General features: G+C 32.2%; 1 protein-coding gene across 2 annotated transcripts in view; it reads left to right on the top strand.

Moving 5' to 3' along the window:
- The window catches only part of Tbp (TATA binding protein), a 70741-nt gene extending 46569 nt beyond the window's left edge, over window positions 1-24172 (top strand). Inside the window, exons 7-8 of one of the 2 annotated variants that reach the window (XR_015038409.1) lie at window positions 14599-14693; window positions 15071-15086. Coding sequence is in view for 1 of the 2 variants with exons in the window: in XM_085807238.1 (XP_085663364.1) it covers window positions 14599-14693; window positions 15071-15147 (172 nt within the window). In the remaining variant the exon portion in view is untranslated. Of the gene's footprint in view, window positions 1-14598; window positions 14694-15070 lie in introns of both variants that reach the window. The other variant, XM_085807238.1, reaches the window with a different exon arrangement.
- Window positions 24173-26065: the final 1893 nt, after the last annotated feature.

Below are 26065 nucleotides of genomic sequence, written 5' to 3'. Positions count from 1 at the left end.
CTGCCATTGCTTCAACTCTAGAATGGACGGTCCCAACATAATGACAGGACATCACCAGTGAAATGGTAACTAATGGAGGAATTTGGAGAACGAATAATTGGGTATGGTGGTTTCAAACAGTGACCTCTACATTCACCTGACCTGACTTCAGTGGACTTTTTCCTATGGCAGTACCTCAAACAGCAAGTATAAAATAAATGTATCTTGTGATAACTAATTGTCTTTTCTTTCTAAGATTGTTTCATTACATCACAATGTAGGAAATTGTGAACAAACCGATGCACATTTAAAATGTTCTGTTCTTAATGTTTATGTCCAAAAGGTGTCTTTTTGTACTAAATCAATGATGCTCTACAATCTTATAATTCACTTTTGTTCTCCTGTCTCATGCCGTTTTCGAGACAGGAGCGTTAACTCCATTGTTTTCCCACCAGGTGGCACTGTAAGCAGTCTCATATAGTAGAGCATAGCCACTTTACCTAGACACTACTTTTATGACTATAATTGTGGCTGTTTGTCAGTTAAACAAGTGGTACCATACTTTAGTGAGCATCCTGTATATATATTCAGTCTACCAGAAAGCTATGTCCGTTTCTATGACAACAAATTTCGTCACGCAAGCACTTGTTTATTTGGCGTGTATTTGGCTCTCTTTTTTTATCTCCTAATGTGTACATACTGATGTAGCAAATTATCTAAAACAAAGTTGATTTACATTAGTCTGAAGTGGGAAGGGATAATGTACCCTTGGCTTCTAATAAAGTTCATTTACGTCACTGTATTTTATACCAATTTCAACAAGGAAGAAATGCTGCAGAAGCAGGTGGAAATTTATTGAAGGTACAGTTTCTGATAGGACATGCAGAAGATGGTTTGAAAAATTTGAAGCAGGTGATTTCAACCTTTCTGATAAGTGATGTTCTGGGCGACCATCTTTGATCAACGATGATGTTGTTAAGACCATGTTGGAGCAAGATCCTTTTCTGACAACACCAGACATCACAGAAAGACTTAATTCAGCTCAGCAAACCATTTTGGACCATATTCGGAAGATAGGATTGGTGTAGAAATATGGATGGGTGCCACATGAATTAAGTCAGAAGAATTTGGATAATCGAGTCGTCATATGCCCATTTCTGCTTGCTCGGAACAAAATCAAGCCTTTCTTGAAAGGGATGATAAAAAGTGGATTACCTACAAAAACATTGTAAGGAAAAGGGATATTGTAAACCCTGAAAACCTAGCCCTTTCACCTCTAAACCAAATTTGACTCTGAATAAGAGAATGCTGTGTATATGATGGGACATTCGAGGACCAATACATTATGAACTTTTAAAATTGAAAGAAAAGCTCAATTCAGAGAAGTATTGTCAGCAACTGGATAATTTAAAGACAGCAGTCCAAGAAAAGAGGCCAGCGATGTTCAATAGGAAGGATATTATACTGCATCATGATAATGCCAGGCCACATGCTGCATTGGAGACTCGTCAAAAAATTGCATAGCTAGGCTGGGAAATTTGTCGCATCCACCATATTCTCTGAACTTGGCACCCACCGACTATTTTTTTGTTTTTGTCCTTACAAAATTTTTTGAAGGACCAAAAAATTCAAAAATGAAGAAGATATCAAAAAGCACTGGTTCAATTTATCGCATCAAAAGATACACCATTTTTCAAAAATGGGATATACAAATTGCTTTCATGCTGGCAAGAAGTTATTAATAATAATGGCAATTATGTTATTTAATAAAGTTTATTGATAATAAGAAAATTTTTATTTTGTTTTATTCCAAAAATGAACATTACTTTTCAATAGACCAAATATATATGATCTCGTAGGAAAGGAAATGTAAAATTATTGCAGATTGAAATTAGTAATTCTTAATACTTAAGCAGACTGAGTTAAAAGTATTAAAAACTTGTAAAAAGCTGAAAAGTTGTTTGAAAATTTTAATAATGTGCATCGAAAAGGTACATTTTAAGAAAGAAAAAGGAATATTGCATGCATAAAATATAAGATAGAACTGTAGATACATAAAAGAGTAAGTTAATTATTGCTGATTTCCTGGAAGAGGGCTGACTTAACAAGGAAAATTAATCCTTCCCCCCAAAAATTTGCAATAATTTTGGTGTGACTGCATTTCGTCTCCTTCGTATGTGTGAATGAATTCTCTTAATCACAAAAAACTAATATGTAAAATTTGGATTTAAATTAATAATTTTTGAACATGGAGGTAATGCCTTGACATGATCAAAAAAGAACATATATGTAAACATAATTATTATAAAATCTGATGGGGAATTTAAGAAGTATCACTTAAAAATTGGCAATGCATATAAAAGTAATTATAAGTGAGTGAGAGGTTATTGGCACAAAACCAAAGATGATTAAAACGCGCCAAACACAGGATGAGATGATTACAGTTGATGAAATTAAAATACAATAAATAAAAAAAAGTGGACAAATGTATCAAATCCAGAGGATGAAGTCACATAAAAACAAGGTAAAAGCACACATTAAAATCCAAGACACAATCTTCAAAACAAATTACATTAGGTGATAAAAGCCAGTTTCTTTTAAATAGTAAAATAAATTACAATTGACCTACCTCTCTTCCGATTAAACAGTCGAGAGGTAAGTCAAAGCTATTAAAATATTTCTGATGAAGACTATTAAAACATGGACACTCAATTAAAATATGATGGACGGACAGATAAACAAGCATTACAATTTGAACAAACAGGTTCATTCTCAGTTCTCAAAAGGTAGTTATGTGTCACTCTAGTGTGACCAATTCTGAGGCGAGTCAAAAGAACTTTCTCCTTACAATTTTCAGCAAATTCCCAATCTTCAATTCTAGGCTTGATATTTCTCAACTTGTTGTGAAGCTGAACATCCCAAATTTGCTGCCATTTTTTCCGGATCTTCCCCTTGATGACACAGCAGATGTCTCTAAAAGGGATAAGGCGACTGGACAGTTCAACGGCAGATTTTGCCCTGATATCTGCAAGCTCGTTTCCCTTTATTCCCGTATGCCCGGGAACCCAGCAGTACAGGATTTCATATCTTCGAATCATTAAGTTTATATGAATTTTAAGAACATCCACTACCACAGGATTCTGAGTGTTGGGAAAAGCTTCCAAAAATTTAAGAGCACTATACGAATGTGTATAAACTATGAACTTTTTGTGGCAGAGCTTTGAGATGTACAAAAGACCATAATATATTGCAGTTAGTTCAGATGTTAGGACTGAGAAAGCATGGTGCAGGCATCTGCCCTCTATCCAATCTTCAAATACAAATGCCATCCCGACATGATCATTTGACTTGAATCCATCTGTATATATCGGATAATTACTGCCATATTTGTGCCTGTGCTCAGCGAAGAGTTGTCTGTAAACGATCTCATTAGTGCTTGCCTTTGTGTGATGTTTGAAAACATCAAGAAGCTGAATCCATGAATTTTCCCAAGGTGGAATTTCAAAATTCTGTACTGCTTGGGGGCGCATATCAGAGAAGGAATGTTCCTCAATGACAGGGCCAACTCTTAAAGGAAAGGTAGGAACACAGGATGGACGTGTTTCAAATAAAGTGTTACACACATTATCAAGTAAGCACAGCTTATTAGGATGTTCAGGTTGTGATAGAATATTAAAATATTGCAAAAGGGACAATTGCTCACGCCTCAGATAAAGTGATGGCTCCTTAGAGTCAACATACAGGCTCTGGGCAGGAGAAGTCCTGAACAAATACGCAGAGCTTGATGGTGAACAGGATCCAGTTTTAACAATACTGATGACCGAGCGGATCCATAAACAACTGAGCCATAGTCCAGTTTAGAGCGGACAAGTGCTCTGTAAATGCGTAGAATAGAGCAATGCTGTGCACCCCAGGAGGTGTTCGCCAACACTTTTAAAATATTTAGTGTTTTTAAACACTTCTTTCTCAGGTTTAAAACATGAGAAAGGAAAGTCAATTTTCGGTCGAATGTCACTCCTAAAAATTTTACTTCAGGCGCAACTGGAATAATTGTACTATTCAGATATAACTCAGGCTCAGGATGGAGACCTTGCTTCCTACAAAAGTGCATGCACAAAGTTTTTTGCTTCGAAAACAGAGATTTACAGAGATTTTGTAAACAGAGATTTACAAATCTCTGTTTATTATGTCTCTGTTACAAAGAGATTTACAAAGATTTGTAAATCCCTGTTTCTCTGACCATTCTTGGATCTTATTCAGAGCCATCTGCAATTGCCTCTCTACGTATCTCATGTCTGCTTCTCGACAGCTAATTTGTAAATCATCAACATATAGAGATCCCAAGATGGTGGGAGGAAGTTCTTTTAATACAGAGTTTATTTTTAAACTGAACAGGGTTACACTAAGCACACAGCCTTGAGGCACACCCTCTTCCTGTTCAAAAACATCTGACAAAACAGAGCCAATCCTTACTTGAAAAGTCCTAGTGTTCAAGAAATTCTGAATGAAAATTGGTAGGTTGCCGCGCAAGCCACTCTCGTAAAGATCGCGAAGTATACGGTATCTCCATGCCTTATCATAAGCTTTCTCAGTGTCAAAAAATACCGAGACAAGATGACTTCTTACAAAAGCTTTTCGAATGGATGTCTCTAAAAAGAGCATGTTATCCACGGTTGTTCTCCCCTTTTGAAAACTGCTTTGATAAGGCGATATAATATTCTTTTCCAAAAAGTAGACTAGGCGACTGTTTATCATTTTTACAAACAGCTTTCATACGCAACTCGTAAGGGCAATTGGCCGATAGTTGGAGGGATTCCTTGGATCTTTTCCTGGTTTAGCAATAAGAATTACAACAGCTTTGCTCCATGTACTGGGAAAAGTATGCTCCTTCCACACTCTATTGTAAAGAGTGAGAAGGGCATTCAGTGACTTAAGGACAGATGCTTTAGCATTTCGTAATTCACTCCATCAAAACCCGGAGAAGACCTGTGTGTCTGCAACAAAGCTCTCCTTAATTCAAGCATAGTAAAGTCTCTATTGTAAGGTCCAGATTTGGAAGAGTTGAATGCGATGGGATTTATTACAGAGTGCTGCTTGATAGAGAGAAATGCAGGTGAATAATTTCTGCTGTAAGAAACGGCAGCAAATCTTTCACCAATAGTATTTGCAATTTCTTCTATGGAGCTAATCACTCGGCCATCTTTTTCCAAAAAGGAAAGTGAGTGGTCTTTATATATTCCGCATGCTTTTTGAACTCTTTCCCAAACCCGCTTACTAGGCGTAGAGGATGTTATTGACGACACATGTGAAATCCAAGAATTCTTTTTGCTCTGCCTTCTTACTTTTCGTGCATTTGCTTTTGCTCTTTTAAGTGCTATGAGGTTCCGCAGAGTAGGATATCTACGAAAAATTCCCCATGCTTTTTTCTGTTTTTTCAGTGCTTCATGACAGTTGCGATTCCACCAAGGTTTCGAATATTTTAGTATTTTTCCTGAGGTTCTAGGAATGGAAAGCATAGCTGCCTGAATAATAGAATTAGCAACAGCTTCAACAGCGTCATCAATATGCACGTCTTTTACCATTTCATCTGTGAGCTGTGCAATGGAAGAGTTCCCAGTCTGCTCTATCGATTATGAACGAGGGGATCTTGACATGGGGTTTGCTCCTGTTTGTGCAAGAGATACAACAATGGGATAGTGATTGCTGTTGTAAAGATCATTTCCCACACTAAAACTGCAAAAAGGCAACAGAGATGGTGAACAGATGACAAGGTCGAGAGCGTGAAATGTCCTTGAAGGCTCATGGAAGTAAGTATCCTGCCCATTATTTAGGAGGCAAAGGCTATGATCGTCAATCATTCGCTCAATTTGTCTTCCTCGGGAATTTGTGCCTTTACTTCCCCAGAGCGAACTATGGCCTTTAAAATCTCCTGTTATAATAAAGGGCTCAGGCAGCTGCTGTATGAGATCACTTAAATGCTGTTGATCAATGTGCTCATTTGGAGGCAAGCAAAGAGAAATAACTGAAACCACAATATGAAAATTTACCCATATACAGACAACTTGGAGGGATGTTGTCAAAGGAAGTCTATCTGATGGATAGTCAAGTGAGGTGAGGAGACCTACACCTCCACTGACACATTCACATGCAAGATTGTCTATCCTTACAAACGAAAACCTCCGAAGTTTTGCTTCTTGTTCCGGTTTCAAGTTTGTTTCCTGTATCGCCAAGCACACAGGGTGATGAACATTGACTACACTTTTGATGTCAAGAAAATTTTGGTGGAATCCGCGACAGTTCCATGAGATCAGGGTGGCCATTATGATTTATGTTTGTTTTTTCTGTGCTGCTTTTTTGTTTTTCGGGGAAGTAGATTTTCAGGAACATCTAGCCCCTCTTCTACTTCCATACAGTCTGAATCTAAAGATTCAGATATCATATCTTGAAAGGAACTATTACTATTGCTTCTATTTTTTGTTACTATTTTTGGAGGCCTTATTTTTGGGTTTGCTCTGGATTTTTTTTTTTTTTTTTTTTTTTGTAAGCCATGAGTCGGAGTTTCCTTTTTCTGGCTTGCAGGCTGCTGGGTTTTATTTGGAGGAGTCTGTGCATTTATCAAAGTTTGAGTGGCAATGGTCCGTGTTGCTTTAACGGCACTAGCATATGATCTATTTAGTTGAAGCTGCGTGCTTTGAAACAGCCTTCTGGCTTCTGCGTAGGATACATTTCTAGTGACTTTTGCCATCACTACTTCCTTTTTCGTTTTCCATTTTGGACAGGAACAAGAAAATGCTGGATGATCGCCCTTGCAATTTACAAACAATGCTGCAGCAGTGCAATTATCACTATCGTGACCAACCGACGTGCATCGATCACACGTCAGGTTGCCACGACAGGATGTTTTAGAGTGACCAAACTGCTGGCATTGGAGGCATCACATTGGGTTGGGGATATACGATCTTACGGGACAGTTCAGATACCCAGCCTTTATATTCTTTGGCAGATCAGGCGATCTGAAGGTAAGGATCACGTATTTTGTGTCAGTCAACTTAGCGTAAGAATGTTCCTTTATGTTTTAAGTTCTGGTTAAATAAAGAGGTTTACTTAAACCTGTATCTTTGTGTCTGTGAGGTGTTTTGGACTATTTAACTTTTACCAGATCATGTAAAATGTCATAGGTACATTGTCGAGAGGTTGACAAGTTTGGAGATAAAGCAAGCAGAGACTAATGGGAACACTTGTTTGAGTATTGAAACAAATTTCTAATTGTCAGAAAAGATGCTTAAAGAAACGTAAATTGATATAAATTAGCCAAAATGTCTGGCAAGGCTTTACATTAAAAAGACGCATATATATCAGGTTTTAATGAAATTTTCCCGCCAGTTCGTGTTGCCGTGTTTAATCATATTTTTTCAAACAGTTTTTGACATTTGAAAGAAAGGTACTTGCTTTAGAACACTGTGTTGTGAAATTTAAAAAAAAAAGAAAAAAATTATCCTTAACTACATTGTGAAATGGAACTATCACGCTACCAGATTAGAACCATCATGTACTTCCAGTTCTCTTGCAAAAGTCAGCTGCAAAATGTCACCAGATCATGAATACAACTTTAGATACTAATGCTGTATCATGTGGCACTGTGAAGGTTTGGTACCGAAAGTTTAAAAACAAGGACTAACAAAACAAGGTTCAAAAACAAGGACATTCAAGAAGCAGAATGCTCTGGCCAGCCTATTGATGTTGATGAGGTTCACCTACGAGAACATGGGAAAGAAGATCAATGTGAGACATTAGTGCCATGTCCATCAGTCACACAGTGCATCACATAAACTTGACATACAAGTTCAATCGCTGGCTTCTGCACGAACTGACTCAAGCAGATAAGGACAGTTGTGTTCGAGACTGCACTAATCTGCTTCAATGCAAGCACAAAATTCTGGACTGAATCATCACTTGTGATAAAAAGTAGATTTACTTTAACAACACCTGTAAAGGGGATTGGTGTGCGCCTGGTGAACCCATCAGCAGTGTCACAAAGCTCAGTTCTAACAAAAGATCATGCTTTGTATCTGGTGGGACTGGCATGGTGACTCGGTTCCGGCACAAAAAGGCAATGTTCCATCAAGATAATGGAAGACCACATATTGCCACATTCACTGGCTGAACTCTGTATGGACTTGAATGGGATATTTTGCCACACCCGCTACACAACCCTGACATTGCTCCTTATGACTTCAACCTTAGATAGAAATAATGGGAAGCTCACAGCTGTGACTATATCTTGCTGGTGCTATCTTCCATTCTGCCCAGGATATCTGAAATGAGGTTTTTGGGCTGATGGCTTTGAAAAACTACCAAAGCATTAGCAGAAAATCAAAGATTTGTGATTTGATTATTACTTGCACTAAAGGTACTGCTTACCTATAATTCTTTATATAATATAATTTTAATATATATATTATAATTTCCCCCCTAACTTTATTAAGAATGTTTTCCAGTGGAAAACTTTCGTTACAACCAGATATTTTGTTGTATGTTGTAGCTACAAAACATAATGTTTTGTAGCTTTTAATGTGCAATTATCCTAATGTTTTTAAGCATCAATGTCATAAATTACATATGTTTTAAACTGTGAAATATTATTAGATTGGAATATTAATATTACCTTTTTAACAAATATTTCTAAAAAACAAATAAAATTTAATAGTGGTCATGTAAATCTATAATGACTAAGGATATCTAATTGTAAATCTATAATGACTAAGGATATCTAATCTCTGTAACTAATTGCTCACTCTTAAAAGTTATCTTTGTATGTTGAATTAGTTATTGGCTTTCATTAATCCTTACCATGGTCACAAGATACAGCACAAAATGTAAAACTTATTCTTTGCAGCTAGTAAGACTTAAAATAGTACAAAACAACCTATCACCTCTGGTGCTTTAGTGGCTTATTGGAACCTTAAAGTATATTAACTGGGTTACAACCCCAGGAACTCTCCACAAAACACCGACACTGCATCAAACAGACAGAGCATAACCAATTTTCAAAACTTGCCAATCATGGCTACATCTGCTTTCAGGTCTGTTCTGATCAGCAGATCTCTCTCTAGGCAAAAGCAGCGGTGGCAGAGCCAGTCTTCTGTTACAAACATGCTGATTATGATTTTACTTCTCATTTCAACCTATGCCATTTGTCATAAAATCTGCCTACTGTTTGCTAAACCTCTAGATTGAGCAAATACATGACAAAATGAGACTTAAAAGAAAAAATCAACATAAAGCTAACTGTCAGTAAAACGTAAATAAAATGCCACTAATCTTGTTTCAAATATGTCCAACTATTACAAGTGTAAAATATTTAATGCTATTTGATAAAATTTAAATATTTGTTTTATAATTATGTTTATTAAACAACATATGTTTAATTATATGTATTCTACTTATGGATCAGTTTTATTCTTAGGATGTTATTATAAAAGTGAAGTTCATGCATAAATAATATCTTAAATTGAATTTATTCAGTTCCTTTTTGCTGATAGGTCCTTAATTTTTTCCATTAATGGCCCTTAAAAGTACTGAATTTTCATGTGCAGAAATGTGTAAAAACCCTAAGTATGCAGTAATGGAGAAGCAATTATTTTTATAGCCTTCAAGGTACTATAAGTATAGTTATTGTCCTCATTACACGAAGACCCTGCTAGCAGCAAGTCTCTCTCTGGTCAAGAGCTTCAGAGCATTCTGTGTTCTTGCTTTATATTATTTGCATATCTGAAATATTTTGCAGACCAAGTTATTCATATTGTTTTAATTTTGTGGTTGCATTTGACATCCTCTGATTTGTTGTAGTGTGAGATGATAGACTTGATTGTTTGACACTGGCCTTCGGATTGCGAGTTATGAGGCAACCACCTTTCGAGGTTAAAATCTGAAAGCATGTTATATATTTCTACCAGATTGGTAATCTGATTGGAAGAGAGAAGCATGACAATGTACAATGTCCTCCCCCCTTATTTTACATTTATCATGAATTTATGAATAAATGTAGGTGAAATGTCATTATTGCAGCCATGAAAAATCCTGCTATGGGGAAAGTTATGTCTTCAAGACTTACAAGCTGAAAAATCAATTTCCATATGCATAAGCTATCTTTATTTATAAAACATAAATTAATATTCACTATGTGTTTACACATTCTTAAAGCCGTAAAAATTGCTGAGTCTTTCATCATTTACCAGAATCATCTGTTAACCCTTTCAGGGCGGGCGTCCCATATACGTATTCCCTAAGAACGTCTCTTACAGCTGAGCGCATCACTAGAGATTGCATTCACGCATCACTAGAGATTGCATTCAGAGGACAGGTGATGTGTATACGCATTTTAAGCTGGAATGTTCTTCTGAAAGCTACTAGTTGGCATTCTATGTCCATTACTTTTGAACTGAACACAGTTTTAGGCTTCTGACCTTGAGTTTGATATATTCAGCTTTAGTATTTCACTCATCAGCTCTTGTGAGGGTGCAAGGGAGGGAAAGCGTAAACAGAGGTGATCTCTTTAAATCGCTGCGTGCTAATGAAAACATTTGCATGCCTGATTTATATCCAATTCCTTTTTTATATTCTATTTTTTTTTCCTTTACTATGTATGGTCTTTTAGGGTTAATATGTGGAGTACTGTTACGTACTCCACATACTAACCCTAAAATAACGTAGCATTGCCTTCACATATACGTATTGAATGCTACTGTTACGTAGCATTGCCTTCGGATATATTTCCATTTCTTCTCTTTTTATTTTGGAAAGCTTCACCTCCAGTCTATTATAGCAGGAAGGTGCTATTTATCAGAGGAAGAATATCCTTATATGGTCAATGAACCGTTTACTTATGCAGCTGAGAGTGATGATTCATTTTCTAAAGAGTTAGAACTCCGTGAAATTTTGTTACTTCTTACTTTAAGTAATCTTTATTGTGTTATTTTATTAATTTTAAACTTTATGGATGGATTTTATCAATTAAAACTTTGGAATAATTTGAATGGTGTTTCCGAAAATTATTTTACATGATAAGCAAGTTTATAAGTATATTTTCATGTAAAATAAAGAAAAAAATTTTATTAAGTGCTAATTTTAACATATATAAGAGCTCAAGTAATAATCTAAAATGATACCAAAAATTACGATGCTAGAAGCGAAATATTTTTTTTTTAATATAAAATTAGGCTTAGTGATGCAAAACCTCCGTCCTTTACGGTGACTGCCTTCTATTCCCTTCCGTCTCGCACAAGCGTCTTAAACAAAGGTGCGCCATTGCAAATGGGTTAAACTAGAGGCTGGGCTATTGCGGAAAAAGCTTTCTAGCATTTCAAACTTCCTAAAATGCATGTCCTTTAAAGAAGCACATTTCAGAGAATCAAGAATATTCTTTTCTCACTCTCTCTCTTTTTTGCCCCTGCCTAAATATCAGATTTAGACTGTGAAGGTAGTGAGATTTTATTCAGATCTGCAGAAAAAGAGTAAGAAAATAAAATTTAAACATCTTTATTGTAATATTTTAAAAACATAATTATCATTTTCATTCTCTTGACTGCTTTAATGATATGCAGTGATTTTTGCTTTTTAACATAGTGTTGCAATCACAGACATTTAACATTCCAGTGGGGGCGCCTTCTGTACTAACAAGAAAGTCACGCATATTTCCTAGATACACTATTATAAAAAATAAATTTTCCAGACCAAAAATATTCAAATTATTTTGTAAATAGTTAAATGTTAATAAGTACAATTGAGTTAAACAATATTAACTTTAAATTAAAAAAAAATAAAATAAGTATAAAACACAAAAACAATATAAAAAGGACCAAAGACTTACCAAACTAACTTGAAAGTAAAACAAAATTAAACTGCCAATATTTCAACTGAACTTTTATATTTTTAATCAGTAAATGGAAAATGACATTAAATATTACACAAAAAATCAATTTTATAATCAGTTCATTGCATCGTTGCAGTCTGCACAAATATGTATACAGTGCTTTAGACAAATGAATTTTAAACAAGTCTCACAGCTGAACCTCGTAATTCTAGTGCACTTGTCATTTTGGCAGGGTTTGCATTTTTTCCCCCCTGAAGTCATTTCTTCAACAACACCTAATTCTGCTTTTCATTTCAACAATTTTAATTTCAGCTCGCTTTGAAGAGAGGTAGGGCTTCTTCTTTCAATGTTTTCCTTCACAAGAGCATTTGCTAGCTTTCGCAGATATTGCCTTCTAAGTAATTTTTCACTATTATTTATTGAGTGAATTATGTAGCTATTGATTGCTGCTATATTCAGCATAGAGAAGAAAACTACAAGAGGCCAACTCCTGGTGTTCCTGGCAACATTGTAGGTAGCACAGAGTTTGTCCACTGTATCCACATCTCCTTTGGTACCATTGCAAAATTTGATAATCTCGGGCTTTTTTTTTATCCTGGGTATCTTCATCTGTTGCTACGTCATTATGAAGACTTGAAATCAATATGATGTTTCTATAGCGTTTTGGTACATAGGAGAGAAGTGTCATATTTTTTCTAAATCCCAAAAGACTCGTATTGGCTTCCTGAGTTTTCGTCAGCTTGAACTGATCCAGAATTTGAGTTTTTTTTTTTTTTTTTCTCAAAGTACCTACAAATGACAATTTTTTTCATCTAGATCTTGTACTAACTCAAAACTTGAAAACCTTGTGGTTATATTTCTTCCAGTGTTATGAATAGGTTCTGTCAACCTTTTTACAACATCTTGTGGTTTGTTACTTACATAAAAAGGACCATCTGGCTGTGCTCCAGCATAAATTTCCATATTGTATGTGTAAAACATGCGAGCATCTACCATGGCATAAATTTTTATGCCGTATTTGTTCGATTTCTTGGAAATGTATTGAATGAAACCACATCTTCCTTGAAATCCTTCTAATTTCTCATTGATTGTGACATTCTCTCCAAGTGAATGGCACTTCTGGCAATTAGTGACAAACTTTTCAAAAATGTTTCTTATTGGAGCCAAGCGGTCGACTCCTTTTCGTTCTGCTCTTGTGTTTATGTCATCAAACCGTAAAGCTCTTAGTAAAAACAAAAATCTCTTCAAGTTCATTACTACTTTAAAATCATCCATTCTCCACAGTTCCTCAAGATTAACTCTGTTACTATGATAAATACCAGCTAAGTAAAGTAAGCCCAAAAGAGCTTTTATTTTTGCTCCATCTGTGTCTCTGCTGTTCCTTATACGAGAATAATTAGACCTCGTAGAAGAAATAAACTTATTTGTATCTTCAGCGATAATTTCTGTCATACTATCAGTAAAGAGGCATTTCCATACATCTAAAATATCTGTTAGATATTTAGCTTCACTGATGACTCCAGAAACATGTACACATATGTTATGAGGCGCTCGTTTAGTTTTCTTAAACGGTTCGTAATGCCATGTCCAAGAATAGATGACTTTTCTATTTTTCTTATACACTTTGGGAGAATTATCATCATTATCTTCAGAATTGCTCTCTGCACTTCTCTCCGATTCTGAATCACCTTCTCTTTCTGAAATTCGCTCTTCTTCATTTGTAATGCTTTCATCTAAAATAATGTCCTCATCTTCATCACTGTCACATAAAAGCATTATTTCTGATAATCTCAAGATCCGTCGAGTCATTCGTGTCAAGCATTTTACTTTTATTTGCCATAACTGAAAAGAAAATAACAAAAATATCATACATCGTCGCACGTATGTGACGCATAGAGTGCTTGTATTTTATCATTAAAAGTAATTATGCACACAAATTATATAAAATCATAAGATTTAGATGCAAAAGAATAAAGATTTTCTATAATAAAAAAGGAAATTAGATATAACAAAAACTTACTTCAACCGTCGCACGTATTTCTGGAATACAAATAGTAAATCTGCAGATCTTATTAACCCCTTGAAATCCAGCAGATGACTGAAAGAAGGGTGAATAAAGAGGAGAGAATAGCCAAGGACAAACGGTCATAGCGCTCTGTGGCCTATGAAACAAATGCAAAATTAATATCTAGTGTATCTCATACATACGCGCACCTGCTGGAAGGTTAAAGACTGAACTTTGCGTGATCTTGAGAATATGTTATAATTCTTATTAATATTGTTTTTCTTTTGGGGGGTGGGTCAGTAAAAACCTATGTCTAGGTAAAATTGGAACCATTTTTAATGTAATACAAACACAAGATTTTTTATTTGTCTGTACATAGTTTTCAATGTGACAACATGAATCAATTAAAAATTATGATTGTTGTATTTATCGATAGAATATTTGTACGATTATCTGCTGATCAGCTTTCCAGCAGAATTTGGGTGTGAGATATCAGAACCTACATTCCCTTTTTAATTTACATATGAGAGTATATGAATAAATATTTCTCTTTATAATAAAGGTTGCAGATTTACTCTTTTTAAAATTTTTATTTAATTTCAGTAGACTATATAATATTAGAGTTAGTTGTCCTTTTTTAAGTTAAAAGTGCAGTATACGCAGTTGATAATATTTATTTTGTTGTCAAAAATTTTTAGTTTGAAATTTTAGAACTTATTTTTTAATTGTAATTCATTTACAGTTATGAACCAGAACTTTTCCCTGGTCTTATATATCGAATGGTTAAGCCAAGGATTGTGCTTCTAATTTTTGTCTCTGGAAAAGTTGTACTAACTGGTAAGCTGCTATGTAATATCATGTGCTAGAGAATTCAAATTATTATTTATCAGTTTGAATCGATTGATAATATAATTCAGTGTCATTTAAATATGATTTACTTTAATTCAAAGCATATGTTTTATTTAAATATATGTTTCATATTTTTAGTAAAAAATTAATAATCTTAAGCTAAAATATAAAGCTTTAACTTAAAATTTATACTTTTGTAAATTTTAGCCAAATTCAAGTAGTATTAAAAAAAATGCAAAAATTTGTTTTTAAGTACAGTTGATTTAACTGATTTTCTTTTTCAAGATGCATTTTCCCATCCCTGTTTTTAATTGCTGTTTTATGTATTCTTTAAAGTATTTTGTAAAATATTTATTTTATTTCAGGTGCTAAAGTTCGGTCTGAAATCTATGAAGCGTTTGAAAACATCTATCCTATTTTGAAAGGATTCAAAAAACAATGATGAACTGAGATCTCATTTTCCATTATGTATATACTGAAAAACTTCACTGTTGTATATATTTGGAGCCATGTTCACTATTCATAATTAGTTTCAGTTGCATTTTTACTTAATAACTTATTTTTACTTTATTCTTAAACTATTTAATTTTTAGTTTAAAATAAAATGAAGCAACATCAAATCTTGATAAAATATGTATTGAATAAGGTGTCTGTATACTGAATATCACTATGTGCCATTTTTCAATTTATTTTGAATTCTTTTTTTATATATATATATATTTGTCATTAGAGTTACTTTTGACTATATTCTACATTTTCCGGAAAATAATGCTTTTTAGGTAGAAAAATATCATATTTTATAAGCATTTTTGTGTAAGAATGATTATAATGCCTGCCATAAAGGTCTTCAAATTTAATATGCAGCATTCCTTTAAATGATCATTCCAGTTAGTGGCTTTTAAATAGTTCCAAAATTGTTTAGGTCCTTGAGAAAATATCTATTTAAAAATCATTGCAATTTAATCCTTGAACAAAAAGTATTTAAGAAGAATTTTATTTAAAGTGAGCCAAAATTATCTACATGTTTATGCAAAATTTATTCTTTTTTCTTAGTAATGTTTAAATATATTGCACAAATGCTAAAGGACTTCTTTTCATCAATAGCAAAATAAGTGCAGTAAGGCCTCGATTTAACAGTTTCTTAAAAGATTATGAAAAAATTATTATTTAAAATTATTAAAAATTATTAAAAATTTAAAATTATTATAAAAAATTATTAAAAAAATTATTATGGTTATTTTTAAACTGAGGAACTGCTTTCTTTTATTTTAAACAAGGTATATGCAATATTAAAGAAAAATAAAATTCTTTTAATACATATGTCTGAAAAAGTACCCCCTTTCTTTTAAAGAAATTTGTTGGTGATTTCTGTCATTAGTATTGGTAGATAAGAATGTGAACTCGTGCATCATTTTGCCCAGCTAATGGGCATGTAAAATTTTTGTTTGTATTTAGCATCTCATTTATGTCTTGAATACGCATATAACACTGCCTTTATCAATACAGTGATTGGCAGTACCGGCTACTGTGATGGAAGCACTTAAATAGCTGTTTATCCAGAAATGTCCCTTAAGAGGTTATTGGTAAGGAAAAAAGAGGTAGGAGATCTTTGGATCCATCCCTTGTAGTATTTCATATCAAAAACATGATGGAGTTGAGTCATTAGTATTGGTAGATAAGAATGTGAACTCGTGCATCATTTTGGCCATCTAACAAGCATGTAAAAATTTGTTTGTATTTAGCATCTCATTTATGTTTTGAACATGTATATAACACTGCATTTATCAATACAGTGATTGGCAGTAGCGGCTACTGTGATGGAAGCACTTAAAGTGCTGTTTATCCAGACATGTCCCTTAAGAGGTTATTGGTAAGGGAAAAAGAGGTAGGAGATCTTTGGATCCATCCCTTGTGGTATTTCATATCAAAAACATGATGGAGCTGGGCAAACTCATGCTGTACTTAATGCCTTTATCAGAAGCAAACACTTCCTTCATTTTGACCTTGGATCTGTCATGAAGACCTATATTTAAAGAGCCTTTATTCGCTAAATATATATATTTACCTATTTTAGTCTCTATTTTCATAAACTTACATTCATCAAGCTGTCATTTATATTATTAATGAAAGTAAGAAAGCAAAATATTTTAAATTATACACTAATATATATCAAGTGACAAAAAAATCTCATGACCGGATAAAGTCGGTCATAGCACTCAGAGTTAAATGACAACATTAATTCACATATAGCAAAAATATTGCATTTTTGAAAATCTTAAATTACAAGATAATTTTTTGGGGGCTAGCCCAATAAAAACAATCATTCATTAGACAGTATTTTTTTTAAAAGGAAAACTCTTTTGTATTGTTGTTGATGAGATGATATCACTTAGCATTAGTAAAATATGTTTAATGTTTTTTGTTAGTTTGTTTAACTACAGTGACATAATAGTTTCAGTAACTTTTAGGCTTTTATTTGATGTGAGGGTTGTTTGTACTGTTAAAAGCTTTTGGCTGAAAAAAAAAAAAAAAAAAAAAAAGAAAGTGTCATGTATTTCTGAATATTAGGTGATCCATGCATGTGCGAGCTGAGAAGTAAAATTGTATTACAGAAATTCAGGAAAAATCGGAGAATTGTCTATGTATGATGAGTTTAAATTACCCTATGAATCCAGCTACATATCAGCAAAAAATAAAATAATTAGTCATGTAAACTTGGCTAGCCATATAACTTCAAAAAATATTGCATTGGTGACAGTGCTAATAGTGAAGTGGGGATTGATGACATTCACATGGACATTGCCTGTAGTAAAGAGAAACTTCCAACAATTTATAAGAAAATTCCGTGTCATATATTTATGTTAAAAAGTTTGATTAATTTTTATTAGGATTAAAAATAATTAATTATCAGTATTTTTCAGTTATTCATTTTTGTAATTGAATTATATATTATTATTAATTCATTTAAATTTCATATATAAGTGAACCACCAAACTTTTGTAGTAACAAATTTGCTTACTATTCCTACCATATGCATGGATAGTGATGTTTCTGCTGTTGATAAATGTGACTAAGCTACCCTGAATTATTTTTCTTCATGAAGTGAATACTTTTTTTATAATTGAGAGAAAAATAATTTTCTCATTCCTCATTCCCCCCCTGTCCAATTATATTTAAAGCTGCAAGTCTTTTAATATAAATTTAATGTTTTTTGCTGTAGTCTATGCATAAGTTTTTGTGATATTCTGAAGAATATTTTTATGAAGTAAATTGTATGCAACATTATTTCAAGAGCTAAATTTGTTGCTATGCTGAATAATTTTTTAATTTGACTGATCTATTTTTAATAACTTACTATTTTTAATATAGGTATTCTTGATAAATGTTGATCTATCAACTCATAAAGCATTGTTCATAAATATGAATTTTTTTAATTTTAAGTTATATTTTGTATCATATATAACATAAATATGGCATGCTCAATATAGAAATCATTTGATTATGTTAAAAGTGAAACTCATTGAGTATGCTTAATAAGCTATGCAATTATTAGTTCTTTGTCTTAATACTACGTTTTTGAGATATTTAATTAGAACACTGTCTGTCTTTATGTGAACTTTTTGTCATTATTTTTGATGTCATATTGCATGATTAATTTTATAGAATTCTTCAAAAGAACACAAAGATTATTCTAAATTTTGCGTTTGTTTGAAAAAAATTCATTCATGGGCATTCGTCTAAGATTATATTAAATTGTTAAATAATTTAACTAAAACTAATTAACTAAATTGTGGTTTCATAAAACATTTTTCTTTTAAAGTAACTGTTAAATACATTTAATGTTGTTGAAAATGATTATTGATAAGAACTGTTGAAGTATTATGTGATTTTTGATAGAATTAATGAAACATTTCTATTTCTCACCTTCCTGTGAATTAGTGGGCTTCCTAAAGGATCTGTCAAACTCAGCAACATTTTTAGACAACAGGAAGTTATATGTAACTTTTCTGAGAATTTTGCCTGTATAGCTATGTAACCAAACACAACCATTTATGGCAGTTGCTAAGGGCACTAAGCAGAAATTTGTTGTTTCCTGCTTTAGTAAAGAAAGGTCTGATCATCTTTTACCTTTCTTCCAATTAATTCATCTAATGTGTAACTCGGTGTTAGGAGCAACATTTTGGAAATTTGAATTAAATGTTGCTTTTAGGATTTAGTGATTCAAATTGATTGCAGAAGCGGGTGTTTCTAGAAAATATTGCATCTGGCTCATTATTGCTTCAAATGTTACTGAGTGTGATAGGTGTCTTTAACAAACTTGAAATGCATGTTGGAATAAGTAGTCAAATAACTTTTTTTTTTTTTTTTTTTTTTTTGTAATTTAATATCACTTATTATGTCACATAATAGCTGGAGTGAATGTCTGAACCTGGCAGTACTTGTACCAATTTAGGAACAAAAATTGAAGTTGTGCATGCATCAGAATGCTGTATGAAAAATCACATGATTTGAATGTTGTGTAATTGAGTCAGTTATAAACTGTTAGAACTTATCATTGTAAACAGAAATCACTCATCCTGTGTCAAATGCATTCTTATTGCTATTTATTGTTACAGCATTTCTCTGAAATATTTTAGGAAGAATGCTGTTTACATTTTAGTATTCACTGTGTGAGTGCTGTTATAATTTATAGCATTTTATATTGCATAATGTTTGTCATCCAACATCCATTTAGTGAGTGGAAAGCAATTCCTAACAAAATGTGGCGAAATTATTAACTTCTGAACAGAAGTTAGATGTGATATGAAAAAAACTATGCAATAATAAAATTATTGTTCAGTTTGCTTTAATTATCATATTGTTTCTTATATATATTCAGTGTGGGAAAGTCATATGTACACTATTAATAATCATATTTGTAACTATGAAACTACATATGCAAGTAATAACTGATACTGGATAATATTTGTTCATAGTAAAGCAGAAAGTAAATGGAACTACAGCACAGTCTTATTGCATTCATAACAGTTTTTCAATGCCTTAACTTTAAAGATAGGTGTTTATTGGAATGTTAATTTTGCCTTCCATAGCAATTGTAAAGTGCATCTGTTGTGTGATTTTAATTTCTTTTAATAAGCTTTTTAACTTTGTGTTACTTCTTTGAAGGTTTAATATTAGAAGAATACAAATTTATCCCATCATTTTATGCTTTGAAGGTACAAGTAGGCATCTTTGTATTACTTCTTTGAGGTAACTTTGTGTTACTTCTTTGAAGGTTTAATATTAGAAGAATACAAATTTATCCCATCATTTTATGCTTTGAAGGTACAAGTAGGCATCTTTCTGTGATTGCAGTGTATTTTAAATATCCTTTAATGAACTTAACAGATGTAATTGTCGCTTAGAAATCTAACTTAAATGTCAGTCTTTATCACTGTTTCAGAAATGTTAGAGCTTCAGATAAGTGAAGAAGATAATTTCTTTTACTGTGTGTGTACATTACCATTTCTAAATACTTTCCTAATACTTTATTTACATGAAATGTCTATAATCTGCCACAGAAACCTCAAATGATTTTATATTTATGTGCTGAAAATGCAAAGGCAATTTAGAGAAGATTGATTTAAGTAGCATAACGATTAATGTATGTCCTTAGCTTGATGTCTTAAGATGTCTGACAAGCTCAGTATGTTTTCCTTGCAGTGAAACAACAATGTTGCTTTGTCACTATAATTATCTGAATGCAAATTTGAAACTTTTTCTTGATCTTCTCAACTGCCCCTAAAGCCTTCAGAGTTACTAATTTGATTTTAAAAGTATCTATCTTTTGTGCGCTTCTGAGTTGTACCATGCTAGTTTGAAAGAAATAGATGCTTTCAGAGTTTTACAGAAACAAGAGTTTTAACAGCATGCCTCAAATAACTTTAACGATTAGAAGAATAAGTCCTGAAGTTTACACTGCTGTGTTACAATATATGATGTTTGTAACACAATATATATCAGTGGGATATACAGCTTTTCTCAAACATAGTATGCTCATGTTAACAATCATAACAATTGACGCAATGTGCTGTTTAGTACTGTCCAAATTTGTTGGAAGGGGAGGAACAAAAACTTGATCTAACTGCATCAAAAGTAGTCATAATATATTAAATCCAAGCATCTTCATGCTCATTGTGTCAGAACCATGGTCTGAACTGTTGAATATATAATCCAACATCAAGGCAGATTTTCTTCGATGCTATGTTGTAAAACAATACAGCCATGGCAAAATTTGTTTTTGTATATTCAAGCGCAAAAAACACCTTTTTCTACTTGAATAGTGGCATATTTGACTGATTCGTAATGCAAGATATCATATACTGATTTTAGCATATCTTAAGATTCTGTAATTGTTTCACAAATATAATAATAAAAATTAAGAGCATAATTTTTTTCAAATATAAGATACTTTTCAAAAGTTCAGAGACAAACTACTAAATAATGTAATGCTCTACGAAAACGTTAAAACTGTTTGAGTAAAATAATTTTACAGTTTCATTCATATGTTCCCTCTTCTCAAATGTGCATACAGTTCTACAGTGCAGTTAGTATTTTTTCATAGAAAGTAATATTTTTCTTTACTGGATAGCATATATTACTAACGTAACGTGTGATAATGATGTCCATCAGTTACTGTTTAACAATGACATTCATATATGTAATTATAATCATTTATATGAACTTTTTAGTAAATAAGCATCAAATTTTTACCTATATGTATGTATATTAAAATCATAATGTAAAGAAAACTCTCTACCTCTTAAATATGTTCATAAAAATTTACTGATATCTATCAATTTTGAAGGTATGCACAATTTATGTAATGAATTTTTCTTAGAGTATTATGCAATGAAAGTTTCAATGACTTTTATTCATGGAGTGTACACAGTTAAATAATTATGCCAATCTTCACATTGTTTCTTATTTAAATTTATTTTTCGCATAACTGCTTACTGTACTTCATATCTGTTGTATTAACGCACATTAAATCACTGTTTAAGAGGGGGGAAATGTACTTTATTATTGCTAGTGGAAGTAGTAAATTAATGTTTAAAAACATTCCATGGTATATCCAATAGCTTAGATTTTTTTATATATTTTAAGTTGTAATCTTGTAAAAGCTGTCTTTATAATAATTTTTACTAAATTAATCAGAACTCCTAAAATTTGCTTAAATTTTATGGGATTATCTTTCAGTCATAACAAATTGTACAAATTATTTCTCTTTCAAAACGGGGAAATCATTGAAAATAAAAAGAAAATACAGTCAAAAGTCTTTAATCCCAGCGTCCATAATCTGGAAATCCAGAATCGCTGAAGTCCCGACGAGTCCGGATTAAAGACTTTTGACTTGAGTCCGGATTAAAGACTGCCTATAAATAAATGCTTCATTACTTATGATCTGCCATTCCTAATAATAAAAGGTTTTATTATTTATGCAGCTCTGTTTTCTGTAATTCATTAAGTGACAAGGAGGAAATTTAAATAGTTGGTGTTAGATTTTTTTTTTCCCCCTTAGATAATATTGTAAGTTTTTTAATTGAATCTGCAATGAAATTTTAAATGGCTTTGATAAAAAGTTGATCTTATAATATGCTAACTATAAATGTATATGCAGTAGATACTACTTAATGTGATCATGTTTGTCCCTTGCTATTTTCATAATGTTAACCGAATAATGACATTAAATGATGAGAAGAAAAAAAAAAAAAAAAAAAAAGGGCTCTTCAAAACAACAATGGAATTTAACTAAGTTACTATAAATATTACCAGAAATATATATATATATATTTACTTTCACAACATTTTAATGATTTAAAGGCAAAAATCTGTTTATGAACTGTTCACAATATCTTTAATGCAAATGTTCATATATAAATTGTTCATAATTCTTCTGGAAATTATTTGACCAATGCTGAAACTTACTAATTAATACTTGGAGGGTATCCTTCATTGAAAGAGAATATGCCAATATAAAATTTAAAACAGAGTTTTGCATCTGACTGCCCTCGAAATCTACTCCAAACTAAGTTTTTTTTAATTATTATTATTAATTTTAAACTGTTGATTAAAATCGAAACCAAGCTGTTTGGTGACTTAATCTCATACTTGGCGACATGTGTCACTTGGCAATTTTTATAATTTATTTTGATCTTATTTGCCAACTTTACTTTGGTTCAAAAAATTTTTTGTAGAATATTTTGATCATATTAATGGAGCTGTTGATCACAGTAAATGAAATATTTTCCATGTTTTCATATGCACGGGACTTCGAGAATTTAATTGTAATATTAACCGCATTACATTAAGCAGTGTCTTCTGTATACAAATTATTCTTGTTAATAGGATGTAGATTAGCTAAAGCAGTTATGTATTTGGGGTATACCATACTATTATTTAAATTGGGTTCTTACCAAACGAGAAAAGTTCTCATTTGTAAATTCAAGCTTTGGAACAGTAGATGATGAATATTATTCACATGTTTACTAAAAATGTGAAGAACACTCTTTTTTTTTTTTACTTTCGTTTTGTCATGAAAGTAAAAAGGTTCGTTTATAAAGTAAATTTTTGTTTCCTAAACTTATCCTTTAGTATTTCACTAGCAGTAGAACTAATAATAAAATAAAACTTATTATTAACATAACTTCTAAATCGAATAATTTATGTTTTACTTTTACTGCATTAATTTTAAATAAATTATTATTGTTTTGCATAAATACTACATATTATGTGACAAAAATGCCTCAAAACAAAAGGCTATTGATAATATAATGACAGAATTTTATATTGTGCTGTTTTTAAGGAAAGGAACATTTATTATAGCTAAGTAGTAACTTGGCTATAAACGGAAGGGCTTATGTGTGAACTGGGATTTGTTTGTGGGTTTTTTGTATACATAAGCCAAAATGACATTATTCATGTGTCCTAATTAACAAGATCAGACTGTAAAATCTCATATGTATAATTAAAGGATGATGTTAAGTATAGAATTCTGTAATTGAATTTCGCTGGAAATGAAAGGTATTAACCCCTTAACTGCCGCGGGCGTATATATACGCCTTGCTCAGCCGATGCGTTAACTGCACCAGATGCGCAGCCGATGCGTTAACTTTGCGAATAATTTTAGGTGTAGCAGCGCAAAGCAAATGATAGCAGTTTGGAAGGACGTATATATACGCCTGGGGCAGTTAACGCATCGGCTGAGCAAGGCGCATATATATACCCGCGGCAGTTAAGGGGTTAAATATGCATTTTAATGAGGTGATAAATTTCATTTCTTATATCTTTTATTACATTTCTTGAAGTGAGAAACATTGCTGTATAGTTCTAGTAGTAAATAAAAGTGCCATAAGTGGCATGTTATGCAAGTCAATGCAACTTTTGTAAATATGTTTTTGTTTTATTAATAAATTATATTAATCATATGTTGTGCTCTTAATATATCCATTAGACTCTTAAACAATAATATAACTTCTAAAAATCTTAAATGGAATCCTTAAAATATATATATATATATATATATATATATATTTTTATATTATTTCATAAGTTGGGATTTATACTATCACTTTCATCAAAATGTAAATTCTGATGAAATTAAAATAGTTTTGTCATTTCTTTTACAAGTTGCATAATAAAATGCTGGTAAGGGGGGGGATCAAAGACAAAATATAAGGGTGAAATATTGAGTTGAAACTCTTGGAAAGTAATTCTAATTCCACTCGTTTCATCCCCGAGTGAAGCATTAAAAATGTCATGTATTATCTCATCAGAGTTCACCAGCAGTCAAGCTGTTAAGACAACTGAAAATAGTATGACCCTTGTCCAAATCCTGTAAACAGGATAGCTGTAGGTCAGTTTTCATGAATTTTCCTATATGTGAAGGAAGTACAGACCAGTTTCCCTCATAAAAGTTGTCCATAAATAAATCTCTTGTCTTAGGCCGATAGCACTCAAATGCTTTGTCACAGCCCATATAATTACTGTCTCACCAAAATGATGGAAAGCAGTTGTCATAGGGCATATAACCAGCAGGAAGTTGTAAATAGTAACTGTCTTGACTCTAGAGATTACCTAAAGAGGTTTATGGTTTGCCTTATTTTCAGTGTTATACTTAGTTTTTATTTTTCATAAGGCTGCAAAGCCATTAAGCATATCCACTATCATTTTGAATTCAAAGATTTCTGACTGTTGTGTTTGTGTATATAAGTATTTATATTTTATTCTACAAATTGTTGGAACTCGGTTTATAAATTTAAGGAATAAAAGTAACATTTTTAAAATGAAATTGTAATAAACCCTTTGTATGAAAAGTAAATTATATTTATTACTGTTTTTTTGGGGGGGGTAAAGATTGAGTCCCTCCCTCATTCTATGTGCAGTTTCTGATTCAGCATTTGAAGTGCATATATAATTGATTTGATATACAATCAATTTTGATATTCAATTTTTATCTAAGTAACACTAGAAAAGTTCTTTTGTGTGGAAAGAAATAAATTACTTGATAGCTTTTCTTGCCAGTTCTGTATGTGTAACCAAAAAATAAACAAGGATAATCTTAACAGTGATTTTAAGGAGCCATTTCATTATGATTCAACAAAGTGAACCTGTTTTGAACAAACAGATTTTGATTTCATGAATTTTTTTATGATGAAATTAAATAGCAAATCAAATTTTAAGAAATGACTGTTGGACCCTCATCTTATAAACTCTTTGGATCGTGAAGGGGCGTGCAGATTGCAATTTAAGAATCTTACTCTAAAGATAAAAATAATAAAAAATTGAAATGCAGTTTCTAAAACTACAAGTACAAAGAAACAGTAATTATTCTTCTACTTTGGAAATACTTCTAATAATAATCTGCAGAGGTTGTGCTACATGAGGTATAATGAGTATGAATCTTTATCTCGTATTTAAAATAGTAATACACCTCTTTTTAAAAAATCTGCAGGTAGTCATGCCATATTATACGAAATTTTTAGTAATTTGGCTATCGGAAGGTGTTAGCATACTCTCTGTGAAAAAGCAGCATCATCTAGAATGGCATAATTTGTGTAGTAGTGCAGAATAAAAGCATCTTTTGACCTTTCAGCATAGTATCGTGTTCTGAGCAAAGAAGTTTCAGTAAAGAAATTTGGATATCTTTGGTTAGAAGTAGATCCTTGTCATGTTTCAAACAACTAATTTTCCAGATTTTTAACCCTGTCATGTTTTATTCATGTAATTTAATCAACACTGTCAAACAATTCAGGCTTTCCAAAGTAATACAATGGAAAATGATCTATGATAGATAAAAATGATCAGTGTTTCCTGGAATG

The sequence above is a fragment of the Stegodyphus dumicola genome, chromosome 1 (genome assembly GCF_044657685.1).
Source record: "Stegodyphus dumicola isolate Sdum_Otavi_A_Nest chromosome 1, ASM4465768v1".
Lineage (NCBI taxonomy): Eukaryota > Metazoa > Arthropoda > Arachnida > Araneae > Eresidae > Stegodyphus > Stegodyphus dumicola.
This window is presented reverse-complemented; position numbering and strand designations above follow the sequence as displayed.